The 20,545-nt window shown below is 39.4% G+C and overlaps 1 protein-coding gene and 1 pseudogene across 7 annotated transcripts in view; both read left to right on the top strand.

Moving 5' to 3' along the window:
* Nucleotides 1-18,001, top strand: part of Spast (spastin) — a 51,252-nt gene extending 33,251 nt beyond the window's left edge. For all 7 annotated transcript variants that reach the window (XM_090337197.1, XM_090337200.1, XM_090337199.1 and 4 more), the window contains 9 exons: nt 17-88; nt 1,068-1,143; nt 1,368-1,459; nt 1,594-1,673; nt 6,810-6,852; nt 9,484-9,563; nt 11,582-11,652; nt 14,051-14,091; nt 15,344-18,001. In XM_090337197.1, the coding sequence (XP_090193323.1) occupies nt 17-88; nt 1,068-1,143; nt 1,368-1,459; nt 1,594-1,673; nt 6,810-6,852; nt 9,484-9,563; nt 11,582-11,652; nt 14,051-14,091; nt 15,344-15,466 (678 nt within the window). In that variant the 3' untranslated portion in view covers nt 15,467-18,001. The remainder of the gene's footprint in view (nt 1-16; nt 89-1,067; nt 1,144-1,367; nt 1,460-1,593; nt 1,674-6,809; nt 6,853-9,483; nt 9,564-11,581; nt 11,653-14,050; nt 14,092-15,343) is intronic.
* A 1,210-nt stretch (nt 18,002-19,211) lies between these two features.
* On the top strand, nt 19,212-19,953 carry LOC150060910 (phosphoglycerate mutase 1-like; annotated as a pseudogene).
* The last annotated feature ends 592 nt before the right edge of the window (nt 19,954-20,545 follow it).

The raw sequence follows: 20,545 nt of genomic DNA, 5'->3' as shown, positions 1-20,545 counted from the left end.
TTTTTTATTTTAAAAGGCCAAAGCAGTAGCTGCAGAATCTAATGCAACCTTTTTTAACATAAGTGCTGCAAGCCTAACTTCAAAATATGTGAGTGTTTTTTTTCAGTGTTGCCTTTTATTAAGTTACTGTCTAAATATTACTATTTTAAAAATAAGTAATATTTTATAAAATTACTTCTTGTTTTATCTCTAATATTTACATATATACCAATCTTCAAGGTACAGAGTTATTTGCAATTAATAGGTTCTTTTAAACATTGTATTGCTAAGTATTATATTCATTTGCTAAATCTATAACTGTTATATATTATATCCTAGGCACTATAGTCCATGAGACTTTTATCTCCAATTAACCACCAGAAAACTGAAAGTGGCGCTGTGGCTCAAGTGATAGAGCTGAAGAGCTCAGGGACAGTGCCTAGGCCCAGAGTGCAAGCAAGCCCCACAACCACCACCACCAACAACAACAAAAAGTCTCAAGGACTTTTGTGCCTATGCTGCCTTTGAACCTTGATCCTCAGATCTCAGTCTCCTGTAGGTAGGAATACAGGCATGAGCCACTGGCACTTGGCTAATATTTCTTTTTTAAAAGAACTAACCAAGCAGTGTCTCATGCCTATTATCGTAGCTACTCAGGAGGCTGATATCTGAGGATCTCGGTTCAAAGCCAGCCCTGGCACAAGACCCTGAGATTTTAACCTCCAATTAACTACTAGAAAACCAGAAGTGGTGCTGTGGCTAAAGGGGTAGGGCATTAGCCTTGAGCTAAAGAGCTCAGGGACAATGCCCAGGGCCAAAGTCCAAGCCCCACAACTGAACCCCTTCAAAAAAACCTAACCAGACTGTATAAAATTAGTCTGTTTGCTAAAATACTGTTCTGTTATACCACCCCTGCTATACCTACTTCTTCATACCAATGACAAAAATTTAATCATTGGGTTCTAGACTAGGAATCTCTGTCATAAAAATCCTTACATTTAAATTTTGAGACACTAAACTATGAATCTTTAGAAAACTGGGATAATGTTGCATTTTATGTGTATAACAGTACATAATGCTTTATGTAGATGGGAGAAGGAGAGAAATTGGTGAGAGCTCTTTTTGCGGTGGCTCGAGAACTTCAACCTTCTATAATTTTTATAGGTAAGAATCTATGTGTATTTGTTAAATATTTTTAAAATATCCTTTTCCAAATATGAGAGAGAGGATAGAAAAACTATTAAGGAAAAAGTTTTAAAGAAAAGACAGCATAAAGCATAACGTATTCAGTAGGACCCACAAGATTAATCACCTAAGTATCCAACAAATTAATCGTAAAATAACTCATGTAAATTTCCTTTTAATTTTTTACACTTACATACCTCTAGATGAAGTTGATAGTCTTTTGTGTGAAAGAAGAGAAGGAGAACATGATGCTAGTAGACGTCTGAAAACAGAATTTCTAATAGAATTTGATGGTGTAAGTATTGTATTTTAATATAGCAGTATTTCAGTGTATGTTTTTGTTCTAAATATCAAATAAAAACTATATATCTATTTTTGTTTTTCATTGCTTTGTCTAAAAGTGCTGACAATCCCTTTTTTTTCTGGTAGGTACAATCTGCTGGTGACGACAGAGTACTTGTTATGGGTGCAACTAATAGGCCACAAGAGCTTGATGAGGCTGTTCTCAGGTGGGGCAGTTCACATGAAGCACATACATTAATGACTGTGTATGACTCAGGTTCATCTTCTGCATTTACATTCTTTTTTTTTTTTTTTGGTGGATCTTGGGGCTTGAACTCGGCCTGAGCACTGTCCTTAAGCTTTTCAGCTCTAGGGTACCACCATACCCCTAGGCCTGGGCATTGCCCTTGAGTTCTTCAGCTCAAGGCTACTACCCTACTCTAGAGCTAAGCCTTACTTCCCGTTTTCTCAGGTTAAGTGGAGATAAGAGTCTCAGGTCCTTTTGTACCTGACTGGCTTTGAACCTTGATCCTCAGATCTCAGCCTCTTGAGTAGCTAGAATTACAGGTGTGATACATTCATTTTTTTAAGATTAAATTATTTTCTTCCCTGTGCTATAGTCTCGTATCTGGTTACCAGCTAAATAATTTTGAGCTTAGGCACAGGAATTTATAACATTGCTTTATTGTGTTTAGAATTGGATGCCACAATTTAGAAATCTGAATCCAAACTTTTCTTTTTACATTACAGATGAATTTGATTTTTTGGGGGTCATGGGGCTTGGATTCTGGGCCTAGATGCTGTCCTTGAGCTCTCCAGCTCAAGCCTATTGCCCTACCCCAGGACCTGGCTGCTTTCTTTGAGCTCTCACTGACTTTAGTGCCTGGGCTAACTTTGAATGGCAGTGCTCAGATCGCAGCCTCCCGAGTAGCTAGGATTACAGGTGTGAGCCACCACACCCAGCTACAAATTTAATTTTTTAAAAATATTTTATAATATAGAATTTTGCAGCCATTACAGTCTAGTCACTTGAAACAAAAATTTTTTTGCCAGTCCTGGGGCTTGAACTCAGGGCCTGAGCACTGTCCTTAGGCTTTCCTGAAAGGTAGAGCTCTACCACTTGAGCTACAGTACCACTTCCAGCTTTTTCTATGTATGTCGTACCGAAGAATCGAACCCTGGTCTTTGTGCATGCCAGGTAAGCAGTCTAATTACTAAGCCAAATTCCCAGCCCCTTGAAAAAATGTTGACTGTATCTGGCGAATATAACTGTAACCCTTTTATACTTTAAAATTAAAAAAATTTTAAAAAATGACAGGGCGGGGAATTTGGCCTAATGATAAGAGTGTTTGCCTAGCATGCTCGAAGACTGGGGTTCTATTCCTCGGTACCACATACATAGAAAAAAGAAAAAAAGAGTTGGAAGTGGTGCTCAAGTGGTAGAGCTCTAGCCTTGAGAAAGCCCAAGGACAGTGCTCAGGCCCTGAGTTCAGTCCCTGTGACTGGCAAAAAAAAAAAAAAATTGTTGACTAGTCTGTGTTAACTTTTCCTGAGATTTGATCTTTTTCGTTTTGTTTTTGTTTTGTTTTTGTTTTTGTTTTTGGAGGGTTTCTTTGTTTTGTTATGTTTTGCCAGACCTGGGACTAGACCTCAGAGGAAGGGCACTGTCCTTGAGATTTCTCAATACTAAGACTCCTAGTACAGCCATAGTGGCACTTTTGGTTTTTTCTTTGTATATGGTGCCAAGGAAACTAACCCAGAGCTTTGTGTATGCTAGGCAAGCACTCTACCACTAGACTATGCTCCCAGCTCAAGGGTTTTTGGTTTTTTGGGACAAGGACTTCACAGAGTCCGGGCTATCCTGAACTTATTATCTTCCTGCCTAAGCTGATCAAATGTGATCTTTGATTAAATTTATAGGTTTTTCTTTCCTACTGGGTTAGTAGTCAAAAATATTCTTGTTGCTACATTTTGTATAACTTTTCTTTTGGTGATAATTTTTCTTTATGGCTTTTCTATTCTCTCGTCTTCTATTGTCTGTTGAACCATTGTGTTGTCATTTTCATAAGCTCTTATATCTCATTGAGTTATTACTTCATAGAAAAACACTTGTTTCATAAAATAATTTTATTTTTGTTAAGGATTTAGGTCAAAGTTATTTCAGTATGCCATTTGAGAAATTGATACTTGTTCGTTATATCTACTTGTTTTACTGTGGAATTTTACTCTCATTTTTGGTAGAGTATGTATGTATGTATGTATGTATGTATGTATGTATGTATGTATGTATGTATTTTGTCTGGGTCTGGGTGCTGTCCCTGAGCTCTTCAGCTGAAGACTAGCGCTCTACTGCTTGAGCCATAGTGCCACTTCCTACTTTTATGTTTTTGGCCAGTCCTAACTCAAGGCCAGGGCACCGTCTCTGAGTGGCTTTTGCTTAAGGCTAGTACTCTCAGACTTGATCCACAGCACCATTTCTAGACCTTTCTGTTTATGTGATACTAAGGAATTGAAACCAGGGCTTCATGCATGCTGAAAAAAATGTCTCAAGTTCTCATAAATGTGCTCTGAAATATTGGTGTGTCACACAGTGAAACTACCTACTGCCCAAATAGGTATGTGTAGATAAAATAGGGTAAACTTATTCTTCAACTAAAAGAATACTGATCACTACAAGATGGTTTATCATCTAGCAAGGCTTCAGGCCACCCTCCTTTTTTCTTTGGTTGGTTGTAGGGCTTGAACTCTGGGCCTGGGTACTATCCCTGAGCTCTTCAGCTCAATGTTACTGCCCTACCCCTTGAGCCACTTCCGGTTTTCTATTGGTTACTTGGAGATAAGAGTCTCATGGTCTTTAGTGCTCAGACTGACTTTGAACCACAATCCTCAGATCTGAGCCACCTGAGTAGCTAGGATTGCAGGTGTCAGGCTTTTTTTTTTTACACGAAGTTGATGTATTTTTGAGTTCCTTAGTATATATATTTTTTCTTTTTTCTTTTCTTTTCTTTTTTTTTTTTGCCAGTCCTGGACTTTGAACTCAGAGTATGGACACTGTCTTTGAGCTTTTTCAAGACTAGTGCTCTACCACTCTGGCTTTTTCTATGTATGTGGTACTGAGAAATCAGACCCAGGGCTTCATGCATGCTAGGCAAGCATTCTACCACTAGGCCAGACTCCTGGCCCAGAATACTTATTTTCTTTGTAATTACTATATTACTGATTAGAGTTCAGATATCACATGTGGAGAAAGCTGGGTACTGGTGGCTCACACCTGTAAATCTTAGCTGCTCAGGAAGCTAAGACCTTTACTCCAGAATCAGCTCAGGCAGAAAAGTCCATGAGACTCATAATTTCAATTAACCAATAAAATGCTGGTCTAGAGGCACAACTCAAGTAGTAGAGAACAAGTAAAAAAAAAAAAAAAAGCAGTACAAGACTACACTGAGTTCAAGTCATAGTACTAATACAAAAAAAATTCAAGCATGAGTAAATTAATGAATAGGAATGATTTTATTGCTCTTCAAAATATGCTGTCTCTGTTTCCTTTGGAAAGCCTCATGATGACTTTGTTCATGATCTGCAATGGCTGACCCTTTGTTTTTTCCTTTATTAGTGTGATTGTCCCCATCATCAGTATGTTTTATTTTATTTATTTATTTATTTATTGCCAGTCCTGGCCTTGAGCTCAGGACCTGAGCACTGTCCTTGGACTTTCTCAAGGCTAGAGCTCTACCACTTGAGCCTCAGCACTACTTCCGGCTTTTTTCTATATATGTGGTACCTAGGAATCGAACCCGGGTCTTCGTGCATGCTAGGCAAGCACTCAACCACTAGGCCAAACTCCTGGCCCCCATCAGTATATTTTAGTTGCATGAATCTTAGCTAGTTTGACAATGATGAATGAATGAATTTTTAAATTTCTTTTTGTCAGTTGTGAGGGTTGAACTCTGGGCCTCGGCTCTGTCCCTGAGCTCTTTTTTTTTTTTTTTTTTTTTGCCAGTCGTGGGCTTGAGCTCAGGGCATGAGCCCTGTCCTTGGACTTCCTCAAGGCTAGAGCTCTACCACTTGAGCCTCAGCACCACTTCTGGCTTTTTTCTATGCATATGGTACTGAGGAATTGAGCCCGGTCTTCCTGCATGCTAGGCAAGCACTCTACCACTAGGCCATACTCCTGGCCCTGTTCCTGAGCTCTTTAGCTCAAGGCTACTGCCCTACCCCTTGAGCCACAGTGCCACTGGTTAATTGGAGATAAGAGTCTCATGGAGTATAGTGCCCAGGCTGGCTTTGAGCCATGATCCTCAGATCTTAGTCTCCTGAGTAACTAGGATAACAGGTGTGAGCCACCATGCCCAGCATCAATGATGAATTTATATTTCACTTTCTATAATATGTTAATTTTATTTTATTATCGTTATTCTTTTTTTCTTTTTCTTCTTTGGTCATGGGGCTTGAACTTGGAGCCTGGGTGCTGTTCTGAACTTTTTCACTCAGGTCTAGTGCTCTACTGCTTTGAGCCACTTTTGGTTTTCTGGTGGTTCATTTGAGAGAAGAGTCTTATAGACTTCCTGCCTGGGCTGCCTTTGAACAACGATCTTCAGATCTCAGCTTCCTGAGTAGCTTAGAGGCATGAGCCAATGGCGACCAGCAATATATTGCCTTCAGATTCACATGGCAAATTCTGTTCTATAATAACACTATAAAAGATAGCCACTTTTTGTTGTTGTTATTTCAGGTACTAACTGGGGGCTCATCAGGGCCTGTACCTTTCTTGGCTTACTACTTGAAACACAGCTTTACTTTCCAGATATTTTTCTTAAAGTGTATTGCAATTAAAAACATACATATGCAAAATTGTTATCTTAATTATTTATTAATTTTTTTGTTTGTTTTTCTTTTTTTGTCAGTCGTGTGGCTTGAACTAGGATCTGGACACTGTCCTTGAGGTTCTTATGTTCAAGGCTGATACTCTACCACTTGAGTCAAAGCTCAAGCCACAGTTTTTGGTTTTTGGTTTTTTTTGCTTGTCCTGGGACTTGAATTCAGGACCTGGGCACGTCCTTGGACACGTTTTGCTCAAGCCTAGTGCTCTGCCACTTGAGACATGGTGCTAGTTCTGACTTTTTTAGTGCATGTGGTCCTGAGGAATCAAACCCAGGGCTTCATGCATGCTAGGCCAGCACGCTACCAATAGACTATGCTCCCAGCATGATAGTTTTAAAAATAAGTAAAAATACTGTTAAATGTGAGGGTGTATCCCTTTGCTTGGAATGTTATATTTAAAGTCTTTTTCTTGTCATTTGTTACTTGAGTTGAGTTATTTAAATTCAAAGTTAAATTTCTAAAATTATTTGAATCTTTTTTAGGCGTTTTATCAAACGAGTATACGTGTCTTTACCAAATGAGGAGGTATGTATAAATGTTTGACTTTTCTTTAAAGTAGAAACAAAATCCCTTATCTTGATGATATTATGTCTTTAAAACTACTAAAGTCAGCCTAGCCAGTGGCTCACACCTGTAATCCTAGCTACTGTGGAAGCTGAGATCTGAGGATCAAGGTTCAAAGCCAGTCCAGGCACAAAAGGACCTGAGCCTCCTGTCTCGATTTAACTCCGAGAAAACAGAAGTGGGGCTTGGCTCAAGAGTAGGGCCGTAGCCTTGAGCTGAAGAGCTCAGGGACAGCGCCCAGGCCCAGTCCAAGCCCCAGGACCAAAAAAAGAAAAAAGTCACTTTGGAATCATTTACTAGTTTAAAATAATCATAAATTTAACATAAGACCTAGCAGTGGCACTTCTAAAACTTCACTCTTGAGAAATGAAGACATGTCCCCACAAAGACATGTATAATAATTTTTAGCCAGGAGAATGGTCAGTAGTTCTGTGCATATATAATCCAACCAATTAGAAGGCAGAAAATGGACAGTTCAGTCAAGGCCAACTTGACAGAAATATAATTATAACTCCATCTCAGACAGATGCTATTTGGCTCATACCTGTAATCCTAGTTACTCAGGATGGTTAGATAGAATTATAGGCTCCATTCCAGCTATGTGCTCTGACCCACAAATGAAAATGAACTGCAAGCAAAAGGAGCAATATGTGAACTAATTATCATATGATTCCATTTATATAAAATATCCAGAAAAGATAAATTTTAGAAACATGAAGTAGATCAGTAGGACAAAGACAAAATTGAAAGAATTTTGCTGCAGTAATAGAATGTTCTAAAATTTTCCTGCGGGTTATACAACTGTAATTTTTTTTATCAGTTGTGGGACTTGAACACTGTCTGGGTGTTGTCCCTGAGCTCTTCAGCTAAGGCTGTCACCCTACCCCTTGAGCCACAGCACCATTTCCTGTTGGAGATAAGAGTCTCATAGACTTTTAAGTGCAGGGGCTGACTTTGAACATGATCCTCAGATCTCACCCTCCTGAGTAGCTAGGATTACAGGATTCCAGTCATGAGCCACTGGGGCCTGGCTTGTAAATTTATTAATAGTTATTTAATTGTATAATTTTAAAGAATGAAATTCTTGAAATATAAATTCATATATCTTCAAAAAAAATTTTTTGCCAGTCCTGGGCTTGAACTCAGGGCCTGAGCAATGTCTTTGGGCTTTCTCAAGGCTAGAACTCTACCACTTGAGCCACAACACCACTTCCAGCTTTTCCTATGTATGTAGTACCAAGGAATCAAACCCCAGTTCTTTGTGCATGTGAGGCAAGCACTCTACCACTAGGCCAAACCCCCGGCCCTTCAAAATTTATTTAAAGAGAAAAAATAATAAAAATAAAAGTTCTTTAAATTTTATGATTGTCTGGCTGGGACTGTAGCTTAGTGGTAGACTGCTTATCAAGTATGTATGAAGCCCTAGGTTGCGGTTTCTCAGTACCACATAAACAGAAAAAGCCCAGAGAAGTACTGTGGCTCAAGTGGTAGAGTGCTAGCCTTGACCACAAAGAAGCTCAAGGGGGGCCCTTCCCCCCCCTTTCTTTTTTTCTTTCTTTCTTTCTGTTGTAGAGCTTGAATTCAGAGCCTGGGCACTGTCCCTAAGCTTCTTCATGCTCAAGGCTAGCATTCTACCACTTGAGCCACAGCACCACTTCTAGCTTTTTCTGCATGCTAGGCAGGTACTCTGCCATTAGGCCATATTCCTCACCCTACAGCTACTATTTCTTTAGTGTAATCAAGATTTCAACCTGGTTCTTGAATATTTTTATTAAACTACTCTTAGTATGTTAAATAAGGATTATTAATTTGGAGGCAGAAGGAAGATCTGCCAGGGACTTGAACTCAGGGCCTGGGCACTGTCCCTGAGCTTCGTGCTCAAAGCTAGCAATCTACCACTTTGAGCTACAACTACATTTCCAAGTTTGTAGGTGGCTAATTGGAGATACATATCTTTCCTGTCTGGACTGGATTTGAACCACAGTCCTCAGTTTTCAGCCTCCTGAGTAGCTAGGATTTCAAGCATGAGACACTAGTGCTGGATTATTAACTTTGATTATTCTGATATTAAAATGAGCTGGGTGATAATGGCTCAGGGCTATAATCTTAGACATTCAAGAGGCTGAAGTCTGAGGATCCCCATAGAAAGCAATTTGGTCAAGACAATGTGATTCTTTAACTACCAAAACATGGAAATGGAAGCTCAAGTGATACAGTACTAGCCTTTAGCAAAAAAAAAAAAAAAAATTCAGGGAAAGTGCCAGGCCCTGAGTTCAAGCCCTATAAATGTTATCCCCCAAAATGGAGCCAACCCTCAGTGGTTTAAGCGTATAATCCTAGCTACTCAGGAGGCTAAGATCTGAGAATCAGGTTCAAAGCCAGCCAGGCAAATGAATTCCTGTGAGACTTATCTCTAACCACTAAAAAACCAGAAGTGGACTGTGATCCAGTGGTAGAGCCCTAGCCTTGAGCATAAATTGCCTCAGGGACAGGGCAGAGGTCTTGATTTCAAGCCCCAAAAGTATCCAAAAAAACCCCAAACAATAAATAAAAAGGAAGATTAAACTTATAATTCTTTAATTTATTTTTCAGACAAGACTCCTTTTACTTAAAAATCTGTTATGTAAACAAGGAAATCCATTGACCCAAAAAGAACTAGCACAACTGGCTAGGTGAGTAATTTGATTTGGTTTTTCTTAGTTTGTTTACATTTATCTGGCAAATGTCTTCTTAGCCAGGCTCTGTGGCTCACACCTGTAATCCTAGCTACTCAGGAGGCTTAGATCTGAGGACCAAGGTTCAAAGCCAGCCCAGTCATAAAAGGACCTGAGACTTTGGTCTCCAATTAACCTCTAGGGAAAAAAAAATTTAAAAAGGGAAGTGGAGCTTGGCTCAAGGGTAGGGTGGTAGCCTTGAGCTAAAGAGCTTAGGGACAGCACCCAGGCCAAGTTCAAGTCTCATAACCAACCAAAAAAAAAAAAAGAAAAGGAAAAAATGAAATATTTTCCTGTATTACTTTAAAATAATACCAAGCTTAGCTGGACATCAATGGCTCATGCCTATAATCCTAACTACTCAGGAGGTTAAGCCCTGAGGATCATGGTTCAAAGCCAGCCCCAGCACAAAAGTCTCTGAGACTCTTATCTCCAGTTAAACCAGAAAATGAAGTGATGCTGTGGCCCAGGTGGTAGAGCACTAACCTTCAACTTCAGAGCTCAGGGACAGCGCCCAGGACCAGAGTTCAAGCCCCCTGACCAACCCCCCCTCCCCCAGAAAAAAAAAAAAGCCCAAGCTTGATATGAGTAATTCACCTGTTAAAAGCTTATCTTGTCCTCTTCTACCCTCTTTCTCTTATTCTCCTCTCCTCTCTCATTGCATTTCCTTCCTTACTCTCCATATATATATACATATATATGTGTGTGTATGTGTGTATATATATATATACATATACATATATATAAATTTCAATTCAGTTTTTTCTATAGACCTTAAAAAGATAGTATGTTTTTTTTATAAAGTTTATAGACGTCATTAAAATAATTGGGAAAAAAAAAAAAACATGCAATGTCTACTAAGGCCAACAGAATTTTTTTTTTTTGCTAGCCCCGGGTCTTGAACTCGGGGCCTGAGCATTTTCCTTTGGCTTTCTCAAGGCTAGAGTTCTACCATTTGAGCCACAACACAATCTCTGGCCCTATCTTTTTTCTTTTCTCCTTCCTTCCTTCCTTCCTTCCTTTTTCTCTTTCTTGGTGGGTCATGGTGCTTGAACTCAGCCTCCGTGTTGTCCCTGAGCTCTTCAGCTCAAGTCTACTGCCCTACCTTGAGCCAAGCCCCACTTCCGTTTTGTAGAGGTTAATTGGAGATAAGAGTCTCAGGTCCTTTTGTGGCTGGGCTGGTTTTGAACCTTGATCCTCAGATCTCAGCCTCCGGAGTAACTAGGATTAAAGGCATGAACCACCACGTTGGCTACCTCTGGCCTTTTCTATGTATGTGGTACTGAGGAATCGAACCCCAGTCTTGTGCATGCTAAGCAAGCACTCTTACCATTAAGCCAAGCTCCTGACCCGCTAATAGATTTTTATAAATACTTGTTTTTTGTATTTTATGGAATCTTTTTTTAACTTTCACATTTTGGGGCGGGGGGGCGTGTGGAATGGTTGTAGGGCTTGAACTCAGAGCCTGGGCACTGTCTCTGAGCTCTTTTGCTTAGGGCTAGCATTCTACCACTTTGAGCTACAGCTCCACTTCTACTTTCCTAATGGTTAATTGCAGAAAAAAGTCTCACAGGGACTGGGACTGTGTCCTAGTGGTATAGTGCTTGTCTAGCATGACTGAAGTCCTGAGTTCGATTCCTCAGTACCCCATACACAGAAAAAGCTGCAAGTAGTGCTGTACCTCAAGTGGTGGCACACTAGACTTGAGCAAAAAAAGCTCAAGAATGGGTCCCAAGCCCTGAGTTTAAGCCCCAAGACTGGCCAAAAAGAAGTCTACCTCTTGAGCCACGGCGCCACTTCCAGTTCTCTAGTGGTTAATTGGAGGGACTTTAGTGTCCAGGCTGGCTTTGAACCTCAGTCCTCACATCCCAGCCTCTTGAATAGGTAAGATTACAGGCATGAGCCACTTCACCTGGCCCTATGACCAGTTTTTAATGTATAGAATTTTAAATGTTGCTGTTTCTTTCACTTTTCAGAATGACAGATGGATACTCAGGAAGTGATCTAACAGCTTTGGCAAAAGATGCAGCTCTGGGTCCTATCCGTGGTAAGTGTATGATATCTTCAATATTTGATATATTTAACATATTATTTTAGCTGGGTGCTGATGGCTTAGACATGTAATCCTAGCTACTCAGGAGACTAAAATTTGATTTTGTTCAAAGGCAGACCAGGAAGGAGTCTGTGAAGGCTAGCACTGGTGATTCAGACCTATAATCCTAGCTTCTCAGGCTGAGATCTGAGGATCACTTTTCAAAAATAGCGCCACCCCCACCCGTCCTCATTCAAAGCCTGTCTGGCAAGAAAAGTCAAGTCCATGAGACTCTTATCTCCAATTAACCACTAGAAAACGGAAGTGGTGCTGTGGCTCAAGGGGTAGGGCGGTAGCCTTGAGCTGAAGAGCTCTCAGGGACAGTGCCCAGGCCCATAGTTCAAAACCCCAGGACAAAAAAAATCTGAGAGACTCTTATTTCTAACCACCAAAATTTGAAAAATGAAGCTGTGGCTCAAGTGATAAATTGCCAGCCTTGAGCACAAAAGCTCAGGCACAGCCCCCAGACCCTGGATTGAAACCCAAGACCAGCAATGAAAAAAAAAAAGGTTTTGATACTTTAGAAGTTTAAAAAGTTCCCCCCCCCCCAGGAGTTTTCTTGTTATCAGTTGGAAGCAGTAAATCTGTATCAGTAGAAAACGTATAATTTCTAGGCCAAAAATTAAGAAACTTTTTTTTTTTTTTTTTGCCAGTCTTGGGCTTGAGCTCAGAGCCTGAGCACTGTCCTTGGATTTTCTCAAGGTTAGAGCTCTACCACTTGAGCCTCAGCACCATTTCTGGCTTTTTTCTATGAATGTGGTACCGAGGAATCGAACCCTGGTCTTCGTGCATGCCAGGCAAGCACTCTACCACTAGTCCAAACTCCCGGCTCCTAAGGAACTTTTTTTTTGCCCGAAATTCTTATCTCGTTTAGGTTTTCTGGATTGAGTCTGGTGTCAATTTGCATACTTGTCATCATCTTTTTAAAACAACCTTTTCATACTGTAAAACCATTCTTAGCTCACAGGCTTTAGAAAAGTAGCCCACGAACCAGTAGACCAGGGCCCCTGGAGTACACAAGACCTTTTACTTCTTGGTACTAGGGAAGGAAAAAGAACAAAGAGCTCAGGCATTGAGTTCAAGCCCCAGGACTGGCAAAAAATAAAATAAAATAAAATGTTGATTACTATTCTGAAACCAAAAACAGTTTGGAATTAAAAAAAAAAAAGTTTAAATGTTTCACAGTGCTGGAATGTGAAGTTGTTGCCTTATGTTGACTGGATAGGCTCTCTACCCTTTGAACCATCATTTCCAAAAACCTAAATACTTTTTTGTTTGGTTGGCTGTTTTTTTTTTTTAACTATATTTTTTTCTTCTTTCCTCTTCTTTTTTGGTCCTGAGGCTGGAACCCAGGACATGTCACTTGCTAGGCAAGTGCTTTGCCACTCAGCTACATCCCAGCCCCTAAATACTTTTTTAAAAGAACTAATTTTTAGTGGGGTGCTGGAAACTGGTGCCTGTGTAATCCTACTTAGACAGGAGTCTAAGATGGGAAGATTGCAGTTTGAAGATCACCTGGCAAAAAATTCTGAGACTGACCTCCAGTTAACCAGTAAAAAATGAGAAGGTATATGGTTCCCAAGTGGCAAAAGCCAAGTAAGAGGGGAGCCCCTGAATTCAAGCCCCAGCATCAGCACCCAAAAAGAAAAAAAAGTTACATCCTTTAAAATTCTCTTACAAGTGCCGAACACCAACGGCTCATGCCTGTAATGTTAGCTACCCAGAAGGCTGATATGTGAAGATCACAGTTTAGAGCCAGCCAGCCTGGGCAGGAATGTCTCTGAGCACAGAAGTTCAGGGACAGCACTCAGACCTCAGTTCAAAACCCAAAACTGGTTTTAAAAAAAAATTACCTTATAAATTGTGAATTCTGTTGTTGGAAAGTTAAATAAGAAATTCCTCGGAAATTGAATAGCTACCATGTCTTATGAAGAGAAATATCATAAAAAGTTATAAATTCTATATAGTCTCAATATTAGTATGTATCTCTCTTAATACATGATTTGTACTAAGGAGGAACCAGATCTCTGTACTCTTCTGCCCTTAAGCAATTTTTTTTGGGGGGGAGTGTTATGGGGCTTGAACTCTGGGCCTGGGCATTGTCCCTGAGCTCTTCAGCTCAAGGCTACTGCCCTACCCTTGAGCCACAGCCCCACTTCCCATTTTCTAGTGGTTAATTGGAGAGTCTCAAGTTCTCCAGTGCCCGGGCTAACTTTGAACCTCAATCCTCAGATCTCAGCCTCTTAAGTAGCTAGAGTAGCTAGGTTACAGGCATGAGACACTGTATCCAGTTTGCCCTTAAGCAATTTACAGTTCCATTTTTTTTTAAGTATCTTACTTTTATACTTTATAGAACTGAAACCTGAACAGGTGAAGAATATGTCTGCAAGTGAGGTATACTATTTTATTATTGTTGTTATTATTATTACTATTATTTTCTTTTGTTTCTCTTTAAGACTAATAATTTTGTCTGGATTTTTTCTACTTTATTTGGTTAGAAATTTTTTTAAAAAATTACCATTGGGGGCTGGGAGTTTAGCCTAGTGTTAGAGTGCTTGCCTAGCATGCACGAAGACTCAAGTTCGATTCCTTGGTACCACATATACAGAAAAGCTAGAAGTGGTGCTGTGGCTCAAAGTGGTAGAGCTCTAGCCTTGAAGTGAAGGGCTTAGGGACAGCGCTTAAGTCCAGAGTCCAAGCCCCATGACCAATAAAATAAAAAATAATAATTAAAAAAAAATTTCAGGGGCCAGGAGTTTGGCCTAGTGGTAGAGTACTTGCCTAGCGTGCACAAAGACTGAGTTTGATTCCTCGGTAACACATACACAGAAAAAGCAAGAAAAGGTGCTGTGGCTCAAGTGGTAGAACTCTACCCCAGAGAAAGCCCAAGGATAGCACTCAGACCCTGAGTTCAAGCCCCAGGACTGGCAAAAAAAAAAAAGTAATGCTTTTTAGTCAGTGACCAGTGACTCGTGCCTATAATCCTAGCTACTTAAGAGGCTGAGATCTGGGGATCATGGTTCAAAGCCAGCCTGGGCAGTAAAGTCCCCATGACTCTTATCTCCAACTAACCTCCAGAAAACTGGGAGTGGTGCTGTGTCCCAAAGTGGTGGAGTGTTAGGTTTGAGCTGAAGAGCTCAGGGACAGTGCCCAGGCCCAGAATTCAAGCCCACAACTGACCAAAAAAAACCCCAAAACCAAAAAGAAAACCTCACCCCTTCACACTCTCCCAGTTTTTCCTTCCTACCCCCACACATTATATCCTTTTGGCTTGAACAAGAAAGATTAAGCGAGAGTGCATGGCCTGGCCCTAAGTTCATTCCCTGTACTGGCACAAAAATAAGAAAGGAAGGAACCAATAAGGAGGGGAGGGAAGGAGGCAGGGAAGGGAAGGAATGAAGGAGGTAGAAAAGGAAGGATGCCAATACCTATGAAAACTAAGCACATCAGTAATATATATGTTAGCATAGTAGCTTTGTAAGGTATCATATAGAAACCTTGTATAACATGTAATAACTGTAAATAAACTGAAATATTTGGCATGATTTTCTGTTTGTATGATAAGATTAATGAATTACCACTCTTTTACTTCATCAAATTAGTTACAGCTAATGTGTTTATTATGGGTGTTATTTTTTTAATCTAGATGAGAAATATTCGATTATCAGATTTTACTGAATCATTGAAAAAGATAAAACGCAGTGTGAGCCCTCAAACCTTAGAGGCATACATACGTTGGAACAAGGACTTTGGAGATACCACCGTTTAAAGCCTGCAGAACATTTTACTTAACAAGAAACATCTTCAGTGAATATCGGATATAGAAACTCAGCCTAAGTTTACAGGATTTTTCAGTTTTACAATTATTTGTGCAGTCAACTTGAAAAGGAATAAGAAAACAAACTTAAAATATACAATGTGAATGGAATATTTTGTTGATGTTTATGGTTATCTCAATGGGCACTGTTAAGTTAGAGCACAACAAAAATGAATCTGGTCTACTTTACCAATGTAATCAAATGTAAATAATAATCTGTATATCAGGTTGCAAATGAAAGTATTTCAAAGACAGTGATGGTAGAAGATAATAGAACCTTTGGTGGTTTGTCTCGTTTGTTCTTAAAATAGTATTTTTTCTTAATTTCCTTTCCTACTGTTGTCTTCTCATCTGTGATTGGAATACCAAACATTCTTTTTCTTTTTTTCTTCTCTTTTTAGAAATCCAATGTGCCAAATGAAATGTTTTCCTAATAGAAGTAGGAAAAAGCTATTTTGAGGCTTTTCCTTTATACTTCTACAGATATTAAACAATTATTATAATTACTTTTATTGTCATATCACATGTTGTCAAACAATTTAAGAAGCAATTTAAGAGCAACAAAGCAAATCTGGTAAACTAGAGAAGGTTTGAGTTACTGTCATATTAAAGGTAGATAAATCCTCATGTGACCTGCAGTATTTTTTTTCTAATATGTCAGAAATCTCTTGTTGACTGTTAACGTATTCTACATAATATTTGTTTTCTGCTAGAATTATTCTGATACTTAAAAGAGCCATTTGTAACTGATATAAAAGTGGCTCCATGTGACGGAAGGGAAATACTTGGAGCTAATATATTTCTAATTTGCTTATTACTTTCTTACTGTTTACAGAATAATTACAAACCAGTAAAACTACATCTCCTATTCTTAATAATTATGAATCCCTTCAATGAAGCTTAAAATATTGAATTTTTATATATTGCATAAATTTTATAGGTTTCTTGTGCTCAGTTTAACTGAAAAGTTTTAGTCTGTTGGTCTACCTTTTGTTTCCACAAAATGTACAATAATTCTGCTTGTTTGTATAAATATGCCTGCATTTTTATTATGAAAATGCATTGTAGGAAGTAGAAATTCATATCATGGCCTTTTAAATATAATAAAGGCAAATAGATGTTTGCCCCTAGTTTACTGGCTAAAAATTTGTTTACAGAATTTTTCTTTGGTGCTTAAAGAATGTTATTTAAAATGTCATGGGTGGAAAGAATAATTTTGTAGTAGTAATGAAGATTGTTTTTATTTAGCAAGACTGTTTTGAGTTATTAAAACATTTGCCGTAATAGATAACAATTTTATAATGAAGATATGCACTCTCCTTAATTTTATTCTTGCTCTTGTTAAAGATTTAAGAGAAGATATATGATTTCTTAGCATCATATGATGTATGTAGCCATAGCTTAAGTCATGTCTTTAGAACTCCCAGTAAAATAAAAAATGAGAGTTAGGATAAATAGATTGTACCCTGAAGGTCTCAAATGTTAAAAGCAAGTTATAAAATACTGATAAAAAACAAAGTTGGTAATTAGGTATATATGATGAAAACAATCGGAAAATCCCAAATTACAATCATTTTAGTAAAGCTCAAATTTTTATTTGTTTTCAATTAGAAAGAATATTATCAATATTAGACTTCTGGCTGATCATATTGAAGTACTATTTTATGTGGGTCTAACTCATTCTTTTAAACACAGACTTTTTTTCATTATTATTAAAGTTCTGTTAGGGAATATTTTAGGTAATCTATTTCAAATGTTAAATATGTCATTAATACCATAAACATTCCCTTATTGCATAATTACTTACCAGCATATAAAATTTTCCTTGCTGATGAAGTCTGAAATCCAGCTAGTGCTAGAGAACTATCTTCTAGGACTTACCACAGTCAGTTTTATTTTAAGCTGTGGTTCTTTAACAGGACAGTAGTAAAACAGAATAAGGACATAGTAGGAAGTAAGGGATTGGTAAACATAGTATTTGCTGAGGTTTTCTGAATTGTTAGATTGTAACCTTTTAGATTTTGTATTGATCTCCATTATATTCCTAAAAGATAATATAAAACTATACCTTAGTATATTCTTCGTGACAGTATGGCAGATTTGCAAATTAAAACTTACTGATTATTGGACTTTGAACCAAAGGAAATAATACTATCCTTCCACATATATTAGAAGTAAAAGCTTTTTCTGAGACAGTCTGCCCATTGAAGTTATATCTTTCTGAATTGCAAATGCATTTTGTGCTCAAGGAAAACTGGAAGAAAAGCATATAAAAAAATCCTAATTTAAGTATGTATACAGCAGTCTTTGTTTATAGTGTAAGATTCTTTATATTTTGTACAAAAACTAATTATTTGGGTAAAATGAATCATTTACACTTTCCTTTAAATGCTTGTCTCAATTTTAGTCAGGTCTTTTGTACTTCTCTTCAGAGGAAATTAAGGATACAGCCGTATTAATTGGGTTTTTATCCTAATGAATTGTAAATAAATGATGAACTTTATTTTGCCTTTAATTTTTAATTGAAAACTTTTTGAGATTTCAGAGGTTGCAGTGTGGTAATGGAGCATTTCGTAACTCTTGCCAACAAAAGTGATACCCTCTGAACAAAACATTAAAAGCAATGAATAGAAGGGTTTGGAGACCAGCCTAAACAAACTATACACACTCCCTATTGAAAGAAATCCATCCCCAATGCCATTTGCTTATAGGACAATTTCCAGCTTCTGTAGTTTATATAGGAATATAATTAAAACAGAGCTTATAAGTCTGCAGAAAATCTGAAGCAAAAAATATCTGAAGTCAATCCTATTAGCCTGATGTAATGCTAAAATGAACACTGGGAAAACTGAACTAGAAGACATGTTTATCAAACCAAAGCACAGAAAAATAGAGGTTTGAGATGTATAGGACCAAGTCAGTCTATTGTACCTGTAATTTGAGAAGCAGTTGGAGAGAAGAGCTGGTCACAGGTTGCACATTCCTGTATCTGTAGCCTGTTTGTGTAGATAAGTCCTCAAGGCTTTATCTCCAGTGACCAGCAAAAAGTGGGAAATGGAGATATGGCTCAAGTGATGAGTGCCAATAGTGACCAGAAAAAGCCCAGCAAGAGCCATAAACCAAAGCTCAATACCCACCCAGTACTAGAAAGGAAGGCCAGCCAGTCAGCCAGCCAGGCACAGTGGCTCAGGCCTGTAATCGTAGCAACTCTGGAGGCTGAGATCTGAGGATCGAAGTTCAAAGCCAGCCCGGGCACAAAGGACCTGAAACTTATATCTCCACTTAACCTCTTGAAAATGGGAAGTGGGGCATGGCTCAAGGGCAGGGCAGTAGCCTTGAGCTGAAGAGCTCAGGGTGAGTTCAAGCCCCATGACCCACAGAAAAAAGAAAGGAGCCACAGAAGAAAGTACAATGGAGGCTGCTAGGCGAGGTGGCTCATACCTGTTATCCTAGATACTCAGGAGGCTGACATGTGTATATTATGATTCAAAGCCAGCCCCAGCACTGAAAAGTCAGTGAGATTCTTATCTTCAGTTAACCACCAGAAAACTGGAAGTGGAACTGTGGCTCCCCGGGTAGGATAGTAGAGCTGAAGAGCCTCAGCTAGGCCAAGGGGTAGGGCGGTAGCCTTGAACTGAAGAGTTCAAGCCCTGTGACCAACTAAATGAAAGAGCCCATTCAGTGCTAGGTCCTAGGCATGCTGACCTGGCTGCCTACAAACTTGACTGGTATGGCAGACAGGCCTGGAACCTGGGGAAGTACTTTTGTGGCTGGTACCATGCAGACCTCACCCCCAGCGAGTATGCTCTGCCATTGACTAAGAATTTGACATGTGCTTCACCTCAGTTCAGAAAAGGGGAGTTAGAAACCTCTGGACAGTTCTAGATGCCACTGACCAGACATGGTTGCCAGTGGTGAGGACTTGGCACCTCAGTGAGCAGCACTGTGGGGTGAAGGGGGTGGAGAGGAAGGTTGTTGACATCTCATTAAAGCAGAAATTGCCAAGCATGGTGAGACCCAGGCGAAGAGCTTCAGGCAATTCTATGATGTCCCATCACCCCCAGTGCAGCCTGACCATCCCTTCTATAGCACCATCAGAAAGGACCACAGTTAAAGACCTCACTGAGGATCAGCTACCCTCCTAGAAGAGCCTGAAAACAACTTTTGCAAGAACACTGTCCTTCTGGAATGAAGAAATTGTCCCCCAGGTCAAAGAGGTGGAAAGACAGCAGCCTATCGAACAGCCTCAGGGGCATCCTTAAGCATCTGAAAGGTCTCTTGAAGAAGCCATCATGGAGCTGAGCCTGCCAATCTGTACTCCCATCATTATGAACTGGGCAAGAACCTGAAATCCATCAAGCCCATGGAGTTATTGAGGGACAAAGAAACTGTGGAAAGCCATGGAAGCTGTGGCTGCTCAGGACAAAGCCAAGAAGTGAAGGTGAGCAGGCCCACTGCTGCCCTGCCCACTCATTCCTCCACACTGCACACCGACCACATCTGTAGATCTTGGGTACTTGCAGATGGGGACCAATGGCTCCCATATCCTTTCTTAGCACTGCCTCACACCTGTTTTCTTCATGGAATCTAGTCAGAATGGCACCTTTGGGGAGCAGGTTTGCAGCCTGAGCCCTGGGAAGGCTCATTTTATATTCAGGAAGGTTGAATGGTTATTATTGTAGTTTTTCCTAGTGCTTTGTTTAGTAAGGACCAGTAAGTGGTTAGGGAGGATCCAAGCCATGGTATGATCAATGAGACGCTAGAGAGTTCATTGTGAGCCAAGACCCAGTCCTAGGCTCTAATCAGGTTTCTGCTAAGGAGGCTTGAGTCATTTCAGTGGAAGGTAAAAGTATCTTGCATGGTGGTTTCAAAATAGCTATTTTCTCCTGACTTCAGAGATTCTGGCTCCAGATGGTTGGGAATCAATCCTGAACTACATTTTTGTGTTATACTTTTATTACAAAAAAAAAGTACACACACAGACAACTGAACAAAAACCCTTCTAGGGATTGTAGTAGTAACAAATAAAGT

Source organism: Megascapheus bottae, chromosome 7 (assembly GCF_031878675.1).
Source record: "Megascapheus bottae isolate mThoBot1 chromosome 7, mThoBot2.hap1, whole genome shotgun sequence".
Classification (NCBI taxonomy): domain Eukaryota; kingdom Metazoa; phylum Chordata; class Mammalia; order Rodentia; family Geomyidae; genus Megascapheus; species Megascapheus bottae.
The sequence above is the reverse complement of the archived record's forward strand: the minus strand, read 5'-3'. Positions and strand labels throughout refer to the sequence as shown.